The 17,109-nt window shown below is 41.0% G+C and overlaps 1 protein-coding gene across 4 annotated transcripts in view; it reads right to left on the bottom strand.

Moving 5' to 3' along the window:
* The window catches only part of LOC132909884 (zinc finger and BTB domain-containing protein 14-like), a 121,405-nt gene that overhangs the window by 74,192 nt on the left and 30,104 nt on the right, over positions 1 to 17,109 (bottom strand). The window contains exons 2-4 of one of the 4 annotated variants that reach the window (XM_060965077.1): positions 9,563 to 10,565; positions 7,624 to 7,716; positions 70 to 4,036 (exon numbers count right to left, since the gene is read on the bottom strand). In XM_060965077.1, coding sequence (XP_060821060.1) covers positions 3,443 to 4,036; positions 7,624 to 7,716; positions 9,563 to 10,540 — 1,665 coding nt within the window. In that variant the 5' untranslated portion in view covers positions 10,541 to 10,565 and the 3' untranslated portion in view covers positions 70 to 3,442. Of the gene's footprint in view, positions 1 to 69; positions 4,037 to 7,623; positions 7,717 to 9,562; positions 11,842 to 17,109 lie in introns of those variants that run through there. The other 3 variants (XM_060965074.1, XM_060965076.1, XM_060965075.1) reach the window with 3 other exon arrangements.

A 17,109-nucleotide genomic window follows, 5' to 3' on the forward strand; every position in this document is an offset into this window, starting at 1 on the left:
AATCGCGATTACTATACGGTAGGTACTAAAATTTCAAATGAGAATAGAATTTGCAATTTATACGATACGTTATGGAGATTTCAGTGTCCATATATTCACTGTAAAGAAAGATATTAGCGGCTACAAATAAGTAAAAAGTACAAAGAAGACGTTAAATCGAAAATAAGAGAAAAATAAAATTCAAAGAGCTACGTAATTAAATGTCTCTGCTTCTCATACCTCGATGGAATCTCCGCCATGTCGATCCACGAATACACGGCACACATCCTGCTTACAGGATAACGTCGTGTTTTCTCGAACAGGTATGTTTTCTCTGTACGTTAACGTCACGTTCTGCCTTCCGTTTCCGTTTCTTCGCGAATCGTTTAAAGGAAGGTGGAAATTTGGTACGCCGATGGAACTGGACAGAAACGCTGCGCGAATCAACCGAAACGTTTCTTCCGTGTTTCAAAAAATCATCTCGTCTTCCGTTCACATATTTTTTCTTCTTATTGCACTATCTTCGACTCGGAAGGAGAATCACGAACTACGTAAAATACAACCACGACTCGTCTTTCCTTTATAAATAATTCGTTTCCTTCGTTTCCATCCGTCAGGTAGATCTCTAAAGTTGGCGTATAAATCAGGCGAAAATCGATCGATCGATCGACTTTGACTGGCTACCGCTTCTTGGCTTATTATGCAAGCTTGTACACAACGGAAATAAATAAACAAGGAGGAGCAAAAAGTCAGCTGCAAATACGGGCAAATACCACGGTTATAGGAAACGTAGAAACGAGAAATTAGGCTAGAAGATTTGATAGAATTGCGTCATGTCATGAATTAGATATTGCACTGGTTCGCTGGCCTAACACACCGTCGTTAGATACACGCGCCGACTTGGCTGTCTCCGATGCGTTTGGCGTGCCCGACGCGCGCTCTCGATATCGTGTTTATGTCGATGCGTGATAGGAATTGGGTAAGAGCTCGCGAGTAATCGTGAACACGCGTATATATGTACGACTGCATCGAAGCAGCTCCGGGGACATTTCCCGAGACAGACGTTCGCGAATGATATTCGATAATCTCTCGTTAACGCGATGTAATTAACTATATAGCTCTGTTAAATCCGATGAAATGCGCGAGATCGTACGGTTTCAAGTTCTGCTTAGACAGACGTTTTACAATAATATTTCTTCGATATTTTTTTCCTGCCTAAATGATATTCCGCGGCAATCAGTCCGAGAAAACTTTTCAATATTCTGAAAGTGTTTTACAAACGCTTCTGTTATACCTGATAAGACATACGAGATACTATGATTTTAAATCTTGCTTAGACGAAGATTTCGAGATAATATTTCCTTCGTACTTGAATCCGCTGCCTAAACCATAACCTGTGAATTAACTTAAGAAAATTCTCGAATACACTGAAAGCGTTCAACGGATAAAAGAACGAAGAATCTGAGAATCAAAGATACGTTGTACGTGCATAATTTTCCTCGACGAGCTTCGTATAAACAAGACGGCAAAATTCAGCCAACGATGGCAAGATGAACGTCGCGTACGAATAACAAGAAGAACGAAATAAACACGCGACGGACAAAGAGGCAAAAAACAGTTTCGGAAAGCCGTTATCGACGCTGGCGCACTCGTAACGCGACTTAATTAGCAGCCCCGCGCCGCGCTTAAAATTTTGTTTTCTTCGCTTTACTACGTCGTCGTGTTTGAACCGCGAACGTCCACGAACGCAAACTGAATCGAATTTCGCCATGTGTGGACGTTTCTCTACCCTCCCTTAACCCCGTACATCCCTTCCCCATCGTCAGTCCTAACCCAACCCCCCTCCCCAGACCCCCTGTAGCCCTTTCTCTGTGTCATAATCGTAATCGTCGGCGCGCGAATCCCAACACCCTTCCCCTTGTCAACTGTATAAAATATTCTCAATCGTATCAACAACGGTCACATCGTACATCGTACAACGTTATTACATTATTACAATAGTTTATAGTTAATCGTAATCAATATAATATTCACAGCATTTTATGAAAATCTCTTAAAAGCACCAACCGTGGCGGCTCAAATTTTTTTTTTTTTCTTATCCATTCGTCCTCTTCCTTTCCTTCCTTCCTTTCTTCCTTTCTTTCTTTCTTTCTTCCTTTCTTTCTTCCTTTCTTTCTTTCTTTCTCTCTCTCTCTCTCCCTCCCTCTCACTCGACCTCTCTTACACTGTCCGTTAATTGTATCTCGCGTAATTTATCTCGATTTAAAAACCCGATCTTCTATCTTCATCATCCTCTTCATATTCATCTTCTTTTTCTCTTCTTTATCCCCTTTCTCTCCCACCCTCTCACTCTGCTTTCCTTTCTCACTTTCTCTCGCTCTTCCTCTCACTCACATATATATATATACCTTCAATAATTTATCGATATATATATATATAAGCTAAACGTTTCGTCTTAAAGCACTGATTAAACGAGGGAGCTCGTTTTAACGTGTCCCTCCCTCTGAACACGCGTTTACCAACCATCCTAACCAAAATCACAGGACTAACTAGAAACACCGCCGGCTTTTTGCCTCGTCGCTCAGTGGGGATCGATGAACGCGAGGTGTACACCCTCCGTGGAGACGAACGAAAAGACAGGAGAGACCAGGAACGATAACAGGGAGAAGCGATCACGGGAACTACTCGAGGAGACGAGCGCCCTGTGACACAGCAACGGAGGAGGCGCACGAACGTTTCTCGGCCGTTTAACACGACGAGCAGGAGGCTGAACGACGGAACCTGGTGTGCCGAGAGAAGGACACGATGACAGACGACTACCAGGAGAAGAAACAGTAATAATAGTAATAGTAGTAGTAGTAGTAGTAGTAGCAGTAGTAGCAGTAGTAGTAATAGTAGTAGTAGTAGTAGTAATAGTAGTAGTAATAGCAGTAGTAGTAGTAGGAGTAGTCGTAGTAGTAAGTAGGAGTAGTAGGAGTAGTAGGAGTAGTAGGAGTAGTAGGAGTAGTAGTAGTAGTAGTAGTAATAATAATAATAATAATAATAGTAGCGGGGATAAATAACGAAAGAAATACGAGAAACAACGAGCGAATGAGAATGAGGCACCACTAGTAGTAAAACTGCTCGTGTCCGTGTTCCCCTTTCCCTCGTCGAACCGCATCATCATCATCATCATCATCATCATTATCATCATCATCATCATCATCATTCCCGGCGTCACGCGGGCAACGACGTCGATTCTCCGGTAAATCGTCGGATGCGCGATCATTCGCCTCTTATCGAGAGAATCCTCCTCCATCGCGGTGGTGGCGATCGATGAAACTATAACGGCGTTGATCCCGTCCAAGCGGTACAAGGACGCAGGGAAACGGAAACGAAGAAGGAGAAGAAGAAGGTGTATCGATCGGCGATTCTTCCTCCGGCGGTGGTGAACGTGGCTGTTGTTGCACGGTCTAAGGCGAACTCAATGATGCGGCGGTGGCGGCGGCGGGGCCTCTTCCTCGGAGGGATCCACGGGGCTCGGGGACAGGAACTTGCGCACATACTTCGGATAATGTGTCTTTTCGTGGGCCTTCAGTATCGTCGACCTCGAGAAGGTCTTGCCGCACAGCGTACACCGGAACGGACGTTCTCCGGTGTGCACGCGACAATGGTCCTTCATGTGGTGGCGTAACTTGAAGGCCTTGCCACAGAACTCGCACTTGAAGGGCCTGTCACCTGTATGCGCCGGTAGGTGGGCTATCAGAGAGCCAACGTCCGGGAACGACTTGCCGCAGAACTTGCAGAGGACGACGCCGGAGGTCGGGTCCGAGTGGGCCGCGAGCTCGAGATCCATCGGCTCGATCGTACCTGCGGTGGGGTAGTGGGCCTCTGGCGGCAGGTGCATACCGGGTTCGAGACCCAGCTGAGCCTGCAGCTGCAGGTGGGCCGCCTGCTCACGGTACTTGAGCGACTCGAGGCTGTGCGAGAGGATGTGCCGCGCCAGCTTGCTCTGGTGGAGGAACGAGGCACCGCAGTACATGCACGCAAACATCCGCTCATCCACACCCATCAACTCCTGCAACCAAACAAACAAGAACATCAACTTCTTGTCTTCCCTTTAGCTCGTCCGTAACACCCCCACAGAGTAATAATGCTTCTCGCTCTCCGCTTTCGCTTTCGCTTACGCTTACGCTCTTGCTCTCCCCCACTCTTTCATTCTCACTCTCTTACTCCTTTCCCTTTTTTCTTTCTTTTCTTTTCTTTTTTTTTTTTTTTTTTGCTTCTTTAATCTATTTAATCATCTATACATCTACCTATCTATTTATCTATTCATCTATTTTGTTTGCAAAAAAAGTTCCCGTTTTCATTTCCTCTTTTTACTTTGAAGTGATCGTTTCAAGCAGAGAACAGATATCTCGTTCCGTCTTTCTCTTTCCCTCCGTCACTTATGATACGTGGACGCTATATGCACGTTCCCGCTACTTCGCCGCGACAAATCGCTCGTTTCGACGCTACTCGACTCACAGCGTACACAGATACACATATATCGTATATATACATATATGTATGTACGAGCCGCGACTCGCCGGGCTTCAATCGGCGCACGTTCGAAAAAACTCGTGTCTCACTTTCTATTTTTTCTCTTTTTTCCACGCTCTTTCTCTCCCCCCCTCTCTCTCTCTCCCTCTCTTTCTCTTCCTTTCTCTCTCTCTCTCACTCTCTCTCTCACATTCTCTCCGTTTTTTCCCCGTTGCCTCTTGCGTGTTCTCTTTGCTCTCTCAACTTTTAACTACTTCTGCTTGACTGTATTCTCTCTATCGCCACTAGACCGTTGGTTAAGATATAGAAAAAAAAAAATGTAGTAGAGAAAAAAAAAATAAATAAAGAAAGAACAGGCAAGGCTTGTCTTCGCGAGACCACTACTTTGTAAGAAGCGCGTTTTTGGCATGACCGGATGTTACGCGTGTACGCGAGGTTCTCCTCTGTCTTTCCTTCCTCCTCTGTATCATCGTGATCATCAACCCCTCTCGTTTTTCTTTTCGGTGGAAAAAAAGAAGTCCCTGAAGGCCTGACGAGAAAATGATAACTCTCGACGGCATGTAAGACGGTAGCACAAGAAGTTGACGCTCATTTTTGTTTGGCACGACGCGCACCCCAGAGATATCATATGTATAATGACATAAGGAAACTGTCTGATTTGTGTGTGTAAAAACAACGTATAAGGAACGTGTTTTATATATACACACGTATATGGGGATTCTTATACGTGTCTATATATGTATAGACGCGTATATGTGTCGTATCTGGGATAGTGGGTGACACATGTACGGGCCAACTGGCAACCCCCACAGCCTCGCTCAAGAACAACAACAGCCCACCCGCCACCCCTCGTCCCTCCTCCGATTTTTCTGTTCTTTTTTCATTTTCTTTTTGCGTATCTCTTTTTATCTTTATATTTTCCAAAAATCTTTTTTGCTTATACACGATCATTGGTAGTAACCGGGGCCAAGATGGCCACTGCGGCGTAAAAAGGGCTCGCCGCAGCAAAAGGCATTGCACTCAATCCAAAAAAACGACAAATCGAAATACAAATATTACAAAGTAACAAATGGTAATATAATGAATGTCAATATAATTTGTATATGTATAAACGATAGATATATATATGTATACATATATATGTATATCGAACGTGAGAATATATATATGTAACTTGCACATAATATCAGTACATGTATGTAACGATATATATGTATTGCGTATATATATGTCGTGTATATATATGTATATACATATATATATATATATAAAAATGTAGTAAAAAACAACCATGGCCAAAAACGAAGGTCAACTTCTTGACAGTGAGCTAGCAAGACAGGCTGGCAGGATGGGACGAACAGGAAGAACGTAGTACGTGTTACGCGCCGGTTTTCCTTCGATTTCCAGAGGAAGAAAGAAACGTCCGAAGGTACCGTCACGGATCACGATTTTATCAACGTGATTCGTTTCAGCCCGTCGAACCGTGGAAATCCAATTGGAAGGCAGGATTCACGATTCCAAGGACCATCGGGATGGGGGAGGGGGGGGGAGGCGGGTTTCACGATTTCCAAAGGATCATATGGGTTATTACTCGACTTTCTTTTTCCGTTTTCACGAGAACAGAGAAGAGGCAGGAAAAGTTTAGAGCAAGAAGACGAAGAGATACAAGAAGATCGATGGAAAAACAGCGCGCTAAGGAATCGACAGACGCACGAAAATAGCGAAAAGAGAGAGGTTGGACAATCGCGTAAATGGATTAGTTAGAAAAGAACGAGAGGAGCGAGAGAAACAGAGGAATGAAAGAGAAAGACAGACAGAAGACAGGACGTATGCACGGAGCATGGAGAAGTGAATTAGTTTGGAAAAGAAGATAATACGTTCGTCAAAGATAGACGAGCATGCACGATTGATCTCCTTCTGCGCAGCGCGTCTCGACGAAGATCTTTCTTACGGGGCACTTAAGCTAGAACGATCGGCAAGCGGCTAGGTCCAATTTGTCATTACGCTTATCTCTTTAGCGAGTCTGTTCTTTTCTTTTCTTTTTTCTTTTTTTTTTCTTTTTTTCTTTCTTACTTTAAACGTCCTATCACGTGTATGCAAGATTCTCAAAAAAGGAACACGAGATATCGTATATGCGTAAAGTCGGGTGTATCGTAACGTAAACCTCGAATCTTAAGTCAAGGAAGGATGTACGTGTGTACTTCTGTACTGTTCTTCTCGTGAACGTCGATCGAATTCGAGCTCGATCAGGATCGAACTTTGCGCTCTGGTCAATGAACCGTTAACACTGTCACGTGATGCATCCTTGGAAATCACTAACACAAATACAAAAGTCCCATCGTACTTCAAAAGGGGGAATGAACGGTTTTTCTTTGTATCGTATTCTTTTTTTTTTCTTTTTTTTTTTTTCGTTATCGAACATCTCCGATCACACTCTACTCTCGGTCAGGACGACTAGCGACTCTGTTAATGACACGATCACTTTCAAAATTAGCGGGGAGAGCAGCAAACAGCAAAGCACTTGGGCACGCATGCAATAGACCCACATGCAAGTGAACTCGAAATATAATGTATGTCTGTCTATCTATCGGCGGTGGATAGATAGGCAAACAAAAAATAGATATAAATAGATAGATAGATAAAATGGATCATGTTGAAACGTTGTTCGAGCTAATCGAACGACAAATTCGTCATTGCCCGAACGATCTTACGGACTCTTGTCAACACCAGTGGTGTCGTTAACGAGTAGCACGTAAACGAACGATTCGTCGTAATCTTCGTACGACACAAGATGCATCGAGATCCAACAAATTGTAGACGTTTCTATTTCTCTATTTTTTCTTTTATACTTTATTATTAATATCTTAATATCTTTTTCTTTCTTTTTATTTTTTTTTCTTTTCTTTTTTTTTTTTTTTTTTTTGAAAGATTCGCATCAGCTCATCCACAATCCAATGGTAATGCCGTCGTGTGTATGCGATTGCAGATGAGTCGAGCGCGACCGGCGATACACAACCGGCGATAACCGTAATCGATATATAAATGCAGAGTAAAGAGAAAGTACGAGAATAAAAAGTAGTCAATAAATTGGAATATATAGTACGGAGAAAGAGGGAAACTCACCGGATCTGGTGGGAGTCTGTAATCCGTGGATATTTCGCTGCTCGCACTGCGCTCTTCGGTCGACCTTTCCCAGTCCATCTCTTTTTTTAACGACTGCAAACGAACATCGGGTTCACGTCAAAGTAATAATTGGATAGCTGTCGATGCTATTGGGAAAAGTATGAACTGGCTTGCCAGGGCCAACCGCACCCCAAATCATTAGCATTTATGTATTGTATTGCGTTCTCGAAGAAACCCGAGTATGATTAACTCGATTAATTATTCCAGACAGATAGACAATATTACGTAAACGGGACAAAGTTGTTCGATTGGAAAGCAAACGGTTAAAAGTGTTTGTATGTACCTACTTAACGTAGGGTAGAAATAACATGTAAATTAAAAATGTAATGACCGATGCGCAGTAGAACCTGCAGTGTATGTATACTGTATCGTTCAGAAACTATATCGATCAAACGTATAAAATTAAAAAATGCAAAATATTATTTTTATCCGTCCACTTCTTATGAGAAATAATTTCAAGGAGGTAAATCATTGATTCTAGAGATACCGGATACTAAGCATCTTGGAGGTAATTGAAAATTGCGAAATTTACGAAAAGAGAAGTTAATTTGTTTGACTTTAGAATGTTTTATACGTATCGACAGGTACGCTATTTACTGGATTTTCATTGCTTATTGCTCCACATACTAATCCATTCATACGAAATTTATGGTTTAAAATTTCACGAATGTCTGTCATATGAAATAACGTCGAATTTTTAATTCTAAATTGCATTTCTAAATTTGATGATTTTTAATTTGGATCCAGCGTTCAAGTCGGTATCATATACATATCGTAAATGTGCGTGATGTAGACAGTGGACGTGTTAATACACAGTGTGTAATAGGATCAAAGAGGCAACGTATGATACTAACTTTTGAAATGAAACGGAAGATACTTCAAAAGGTGGGAAATGGTCAGAGTGACGCAAAAGTCGCAAAAATGTATTACGTTGAAAGCATTCTCATTTCGTAGCATTTATATATACTATGTAAGGTATATGATACTAGAAAAAGAAGTTTTACACATTTTGAGATACAATTTAACGCGTCAAAAGGTTACCACGATTCGGCAACAGAAAGAACAAAAGTTACAAGTAATTAATAAAACATAAATAATTAACAGATTTTATTATACATTCTAGCGAAACCTATACTATTTCTTTCGATGTATAGAATAATCTCTATAAGGAAAGATAAATATCTCGTTATATAAAAATTCTCTTATCTGACTGACCATGCTTTATTCAGAAACCGAAGGTTCTACTACACACGTTATAGAATGTCTGGAAATTAAATATCTAATGCTTTTACCTAGCGTTATGCAGCTTTCGTGTTAAAAATTTGTTAACAAAATTGATTGCTCCGATCTCGTTTATTTATAAAATTTGTTGCTAACGAATATTTTGAAATAAAACTTCGCACGTGTTGCTATTTGTGCAATGATACAGATTTTCAGTGATGGAATAAAATACACGTACAACGATAAAATACAAAAATGTATTGGACACCCAAAATTACAAGTATCACCGTCAAAAAAAGCTTCTGCTATTGCTTCATAATTTCAAATCTATTCACAAAATTTTCCATTTTAAACGAAGAACGATTTGCAAGTAATAAGGATATAATAACTCGTTGTTTAATAAACTATTAAATATTCCTCCGCAATCTACTACTTTCGGAACCTACACGAATTAAACATCTCTGTGATCTCGATATATTCTATGAACCCTTAACGTTTTACACCCCTCTTTTTAACACATTCGCTGCGTCTCGATCATAGTAACGTAAATATTGCATCGGTTGGTCTCTTTCGCGGCAAATACGTTAAACGTTCTGCTCGAATCTTTCGATCCATAAATATACTATACAGATATAAAGAGAATAAAAATTGTACTCACAAGTGGAACTTGTTGGACCGGGGGTAACCCCGACGGACCCGCGAGAGGCTCTGTACTGTGCGGGGACGGAAGCCGGCTCTGTGGTAAGTTCAACGGTAGCACGCCAGGCGTGCTTCCTGTATTGTTACTTAGACTCATATCCGACGGTCCACTGTGCACCGAGATCGGACTAAGGGAACCCCTCGTTTCTTCTAAACTTGCGGCATCTTCGGAATCCCTCCTAGGTCGATCAAGGGCCAAAGGTCCTGGACAAGGGCTACCGGGTCCGGTGGGCGATGCCGGACAATCCGTCATGTCTACCGCCTCGGTCGACTCGCTGGTGGGTGGTTGGGCTACGTTCTGTTGGGGTTGCTCGCATTCTTTCACTGCTGCCGATGGTAAACCCGTGCCACCGGATGTATTTCCTTCCCTGTCTCTCTCCTTATTGCTCGCTTCCTTTATACTTTCACGTTCACGGTGATGTTCTCGCGATGTCTCGCGTTGTATACCCTCGGATGTGCTCGTGTGTTGTTGTTGTTGCTGCTGTTGTTGCTGCGGTTGCTGCTGCTGTTGTTGCTGTTGTTGTTGCTGCTGCTGCTGCTGTTGTTGCTCGTCCCTCGACGCTACCGCCGCGTTGATGTTCGTCATATCCGCTAGACCCTTCACCTTAAGGCTCTCCGCTGTCTTTAGGAGGGCCGATAGCTGGCAGTACTCGACGTTTACTTCGCCCTTGTACATGAAGTCGACGAGGGTACGTAGCTCGGCGAAACGTACGTCCTTTAGGATGACTATGGGGTGGCGGTTCGGGTGGTCGAGGAATAGGGCCTGGAAATAGCTGGAGCACGCGGAGAGGACTACCTTGTGGGCACGTATCGAAGGTCCCTCCGTGCACGCCAGTGTCACGTCCACCAGCGACTCCGACTCCAGCAGTTGACTGAACACACCCAGCAAGTTGCTCTGATGATTGTTCCACCTCAGGCAGTAATGCTCACTTCCCATGTCTGAACTGCACCCCGCAACCCTGCTGCAGAAGAAACATTTGTACCGGTCCGTGCGTTAACTCTTCGGCTCTTGTTGCGTTCATCTTGAACGTTTCTTTCTCTCTTTCTTTTTTTCCTGTTCTCTTTCATCCCTCGTTTCTACTCTTTCTCTCTTTTCATATTTTTTATGCGTGTTTCTTTCATATTTTTTTTTTTTTTCTTTCCCTCGACTTACGCGTCGCTCGCGTGCTCATTGTCGGCCGCGCTGTTCACTGCTTCGTTGTTGAAGTTTCCGGGGTTAGTTGCTCGCGCGAAACCCGTGTGTTTTCATTCGCATTGGGAACTGCGTGTTCATCAGAGAGAGGTTTCGATCGCTCGGTTAAAAGGAAAGGGAACTGGACGATCGGCGAAGCTTGGGATAAATTGTACAGTTCGGGTTAATTAGTTAGTCGATCAACATCCACGTGTTCTGTTTTTGCGTAGTATTAGCGCGTTAAATTCAATATTGATACTTCTGAGTTAAGCGAATGCAATTGTTCGAGTCAGGTGATTTAAGTTGAAGCTATTTTATTTCCTATATATTCTACGTTGTACGTGATAAACGCTATTAAAACGAGGTATCCTTCGATTAAATAAACCCGAATGATTGCGAGTCACCTACGATTCAACCAAACTTTGAATAAGCTGAATAGTATCAATAATTTTACGCAATCACGTAGAGTTAGTTTCTAGGCTCCACATAGTCAACTACTTTTTGATACTTGATTAATTAAAATAGTTTAAAGTAAACGTTAAATTAGAACACCTTGGATATCGTTTAACGAAGATGCAAACAGTACTTGGCAAGTTTCGTACCAGGGACGCAAAGAAGTTGATATTTAAGGCTCGTGCTTGTGAGAACCAAGCTCGAGCGTTGGTGAGTTTCGCGCGATGGTCGATCATAAAACACCCTTCTCGAGGCACCAATCTCTTGGTGAGGTACAAAAACGACTTCGTTCCAAACTCAATTATACAAACTACGCATTACGGCGCAAACGTGCTTGCAAACTATGAAAACGTTGCGTGAAAAATCCTTACGAACCGTTATAAAAAAAAATGTTGAAAAATTTCTATTTGAGAAATCTGAACGTTGAACGTGTTTGTTCCTTTATAAGAAATACTCGAACACAAGCGATAGTTGCTGTTTTACGACTCGTCCAACACTCCTCCTCGTACACCCACCTGCCAAGCTAACCTAAAATTCCATTCACTGATTGCCGATGTGTATGCCGCGTGTTTACGACACGATGTTATTATGGAGGGCAGAGAGCAGATGCGCGATTTCGCAGCTATGAAGTAATATCCAAGCTTCGAGTTCTGGCTTCGTAAACAAAAAAGATGAAAAACGGTAGATGCAAAACATTTCTCATAAGGCAACTTTTGTGATAAAATATTTCTTCTATCGCATCGATGACAATCGTTTATTCCGTATGTGGGCATCGTACATTTAAAAGAATTAACGATATCGTTGTATACTTTCTCTGTTACGAGCGTTGTTTCGACCACCGCTGTACAATATTAAACGTATATTACGACTGTTTCTTCAGTGAAAAAAATTAACTCGAGTCACAAATGCGTTTAAAATTTAAGTCAATGTATCGACTAAATTCTTACATCGTCAGTCATCGATAGCCAACATAGCGCCATTAGCAAACCAACTATCGGTCACCAATGACCCTCACGATATCCAATATATTCATCTTCTTCGTCCGTGGAAACACAGAGGATCTGCGTGAAAAATGTAAATTTTATTCCCAATTGCCGAACTTCAAAGCGATCCTAACGTTCATTAGCCATTCGCATAGTCGCTGATAAAACACCTGCGATCGTGCCAAAACGGTCAGACACCGTTACGCAACACGACCGATCGTTCCTCCACCGGTAAATCACGATTTCCTCGCGAAAAAGTACCGTGGACGTCTAAATTGGAATTCCCTGTCCGCATGGTGGAAAAGCGCGTGTAGTCGCGGCACCGTCGCTATCGCAATTTCCTGCGGCATAAATCAGCGTCCGCGGAAGCGCGAAGTACGCGCAGTCGTTCGTTCGTTGGTTGGAGAGGCGTCGCGGGATTTATTCGAACGCGGCGCGCGTTTCTTAACTACGCGCGGTCATCGTTTAATTCTGGCCACGGAACATGCATCCGCGAAAGATGCACGACCGATATCGGCTGACAATACCGCGCGCTCTTATCTTTCGTTATTTCTTGGACGATCACGAGGCAGTCAGTTTGCTATTTATTCGCTGGCATGTCCAAAGTTTCGTTGAGTTCGTTAAGTTATACGCGTATGCATATGTATGAGTATATGTATGATTCATGAAAGCATTCAAACACTTGTAGAAACTTTTTATAACACTTATGAAATGTAAAATCTTTTATTTTATGGAATATATAATCCGTGCTGCACGAAACATCTGGTGAAATTTAAAAGAAACTCGCGAATGAATGACTGTCAAAGGTGACTCCGGTGAATATGGAGAATTATTTATATAATGGATAGTTCACTGTTCAAATATACTTTTGCGATTTTCAGATTTCTTTCAAACTTCATCCATACGATCGTGATAATTCAATTTTGTTACAGTGCAAATGAAATTTCAAAACGTTACCTATGACACGTATAATATGTTCAAATACTTTGGCGAGCCATCGTACGCGTTATTTGTATTTAGGCGATAGGAAACCGCTTTACCAACGTGAATCTGTTATTTACCGTGATATTCCATTCATCGGAACGATCAACGTAGCTCGTGTTGATCGAATCCGCCTATCGGAACGTGAACTTGTACTATAACGATGAAAAATTACAGTTACATAGTCGGGAGAATCGGCAATTCTATGATCTATTTAAGTTTAAACGGGCTTGAGATACGTCTTGAAATTCCTTTGACTATTCGGATAACTCGTGTGTTCGTCAGACTATCGTTTACCATCAATTTCTATAATCGATTAACCGAGAGTAAATTTTAATTCTTGCAAATACAAATACGATACAATTTATTTCCAACAGAAAATAGGAGAGATATAGATAAGAAAATTACAATTATGTCCGAGAGATTGGAAATATGACTGACAAGATAACGCGCCTTCTTCGTTTAACGAAATAAACTGGAAAGATTTCAAAATCAAACGATACGTACATCTGTCGGTGAAATTATTTTAAGTCTACCTTGAATTTAGGCAACATAACTAATCTGAACGAGACTTAGAACGCGTGAACACGGTACACGCACGTGTCACAGCCATGTGCACTTACACGTATGTAATTATCCGCGCCACGAAGCCCGCGTGGACGCGCGTGTTCGCGTGATATATCGGCGGATGGATATGCGCGCGCGATGGCGTGTGCTAGCACCGAGCGATGCTCGCGTGATTCCTCTGGAACCTCTGATAACGCGGCACAACCTCTACGTGATAATACACGGAACGGTGTATCGTAATAACAAAAAAAAAAAAAAAAGAAAATAATATTTTAACGCGTGACAAAATTACCGTGGGATTACCGGTCGTTCGACGTTCGAACAACACGCCGAGAAATGCCTAACGTTTGCGCGTTACTCGACAACAGCCTTGTTATTTGGGTAATGAAACTTTTAATTAAACCGATTTACCAAGCTGCCTTGTATCGCTAGATTATGGAAAACAGCGGCAAGACGTTCTCATCGCTGTGATTTTGGAATCGCAACAGAATTTCGTTTATCCGAACTTGGTTCACTGCAGCGAAATTCTTAGCGCATGATTAATCGATCAAAGATCAAGTGGGTCGAGCAGAAGACCGTACTGATCGCCTCCGTAAATTTTAAAGTCGACGAGGGAAATGTAACGTGTACTTTTTTTTCATTTACTGCCAGATTTATAACGACTGCTCTGCAAATAAGCTTATGGAAGTTAATCGGTTGTTCTCTTTCAGAGACTGAGCAATAGCGACGCATCCAAGTAAGAAAGTTGGGAAATTTACAAGAAGGATCGAGTACCTGATATTTCAATTTTTTGAAATTCCACGAAATTCCAAGAAATAGCGACGAAAGAAATACGAAGCGAATTCCTGAAATAAGCTCTCATAGTTGCGATATTAAAACATAGAATTCCATAATGGAATACATCGATTGGAAAAAACGTTGAAAATAAATCATATTTTTTTATATTTCGCAGAAAACTACTCGACATCTGTTCATAATTTCCATGAACTTCCATTTTTTCCCACGTAAATCTTTGCCATCTTCGCAATATCTATACATACATATTTCTAGACTTGTTTCAAACTGTCTCGACACGATCACGAGAACCGGGTCTCGTTACGGTGCTGGTAAAATTTCAAAATGTTTCGTATAACGGGAAAAAAATATCCAAAAGTATTGGAATGCTTCTACGAGCAACTATAGGTACGTGAATAATTTCTAATAAGATTGTAAATAAAATGTAAAATGTTCAACAGGGAACAGATTTCACGCGCCTCAACAACATTTGCAAACTCGCTGGCTATGCGTTCGTCCATGAGCCGCGTGAAAAACCGCGTTGAATATTCTTCGCGTGCTCCGGAAACTTCGGCGCGTTTTAATTAGAGCTTGCGGCTAAATTTGCCCGGCGGCTACTTCGCAAACTTTACCCGCGTGAAATCCGCCAGGAATGCTTACTATACACGCGTGTTAAGTGCCATGGAAGGAGAAAAGAAACGATGACGCCGCTAATTTGAGCACCGGCATCGACTGATACTTAAGGGGTGTACGAGCAAGAAAAATGATTTCATTAAAGTTAAACATCGGCTTTTGCGACTCTATATCTGCCATCGTCCAGGTATCAAGCGTACTACGACTATCGTGGTTATCGCCCATCTAAATATAGCAACATGTTGTAATTACATTGATCATTTTCAGACTATAACATTCGCTACCACCGGAAACCTTCAAAGTTACGATGAATGCACAGCAACAACGTCATCGTTGAATACCGTGTGATTATTTCATCGAGATGCTCCAGCTTGTGTCAGCGACATCGTAAACAGTGAAACGTTAGGCTGAATCATTAATAACGTACTGCCGAGTAAATCTTTTTGAGATAGTTTGTTTTGAATAAAAAATAGATGGTCTTTACATAGTTTGATATGTACCTGTTTTAACTTTATTTACGTTTAATCAATGTAATTTAATTAATGTCCATAAACTCATAGGGATTGAGATATTTATCGATTTTAAAGCAAGCCCGATAATCGAATTCAAGAGAAGGGATGAGATCGTTACAATTTCGAATTAGTACGAAATTAATACGAGATAACAAAAATATAAAAATTGGTAAATGTAAAATCATCGGTACGGTACAAACCTTTTTACTTCTCGCCTTATGATTCATTTTAAAGCAACGCATTATGTGTGTGTGTGTGTGTGTGTGGTGTGGTGTGGATGTTTAACATTGGTACATTCAAGTAAAAAAAAGTCATCATTTATTGGTGGATAATAAATTGTCTTTTGCCAGGAGGTTGGGTAATTATAAAAAATTAATTGCTATTACTTGATTAAATTTATAGTTCGAATTTTGGGGCTGATGATAAATCGAAGTTGTGGGAAAGAGCGTTTTCGAATTCCGTTTAGGGACAGAGTGGATAGAGGTAGTTGGTTAATTATTTTTGCTCCCCTAGTTTGCTAATATGTTGTTCGAAATTAATTATGATGAATACGATAAATTTAGGGCGAGTTTTATGTAATTTAGTGGTAATTAGCAAGTTTTCGATGGCTGAAAGTAATACTTGGTAATGAAGATATTTTGGCAAACTGCAAATGCCCGCGTGTCTTTAAATTTGAAACTAAATGTTAAAATTATTAGCTTTTAATTGAAAGTTACCGATTGCCTGTTTACCGGATTTTTTTAATAATTAAGCGCTTTTTCGAAATTACGAATTTAATTGATACGATCCATAACCGAATATCCTGCGATCAAACGTTACAAAGAATAACGAATCAAACTTCATCAACTATTATTACTAATTCGGTTTTTCATTGAATGACCCGAACTCTGGATGTATAGGAATATTGCGTATGTATTTACACGTTCGTAAAGTTTGTTATGAGAAGCTACCTCTGCTAAACATACTTAATAATGGTTGAAGCAATCGCAAGCATTTATAAGAACTTGCAAACTCTAAATTACGACTGGTTCGTAACGATCCCTAAGCTCCGTAATATTTATACTTATACAACGTTCAGTGTGTATGCGAATAGTGTTTAGACTAAACTTATATGACTACACGAATGTCAAGAATGCTATAATTTATGTTTCTTCGCTAACTTTAGCGAGGAATTAAATATGGGATTACAAAGTTTCTAACGATAGCGTTTTCTATGACTTATTATGTATGTACGATCAAAAAAATAACTTAACGAAAATAATTTTCCGCGCGTATTGAATTTTTCTATACTTTAAAATAAAAATTGCACGATACACTGATACAATATAGATGTATAATACGCTTTAAAAATAGTACAGTGCTTCACTTTCTTGCATTTTTTTTCATAGAATTTTACATTTATAATATTTTTCACATAACGTAACGTTAGATC

This window comes from Bombus pascuorum, chromosome 8, assembly GCF_905332965.1.
Source record: "Bombus pascuorum chromosome 8, iyBomPasc1.1, whole genome shotgun sequence".
Taxonomy (NCBI): Eukaryota; Metazoa; Arthropoda; class Insecta; order Hymenoptera; family Apidae; genus Bombus; species Bombus pascuorum.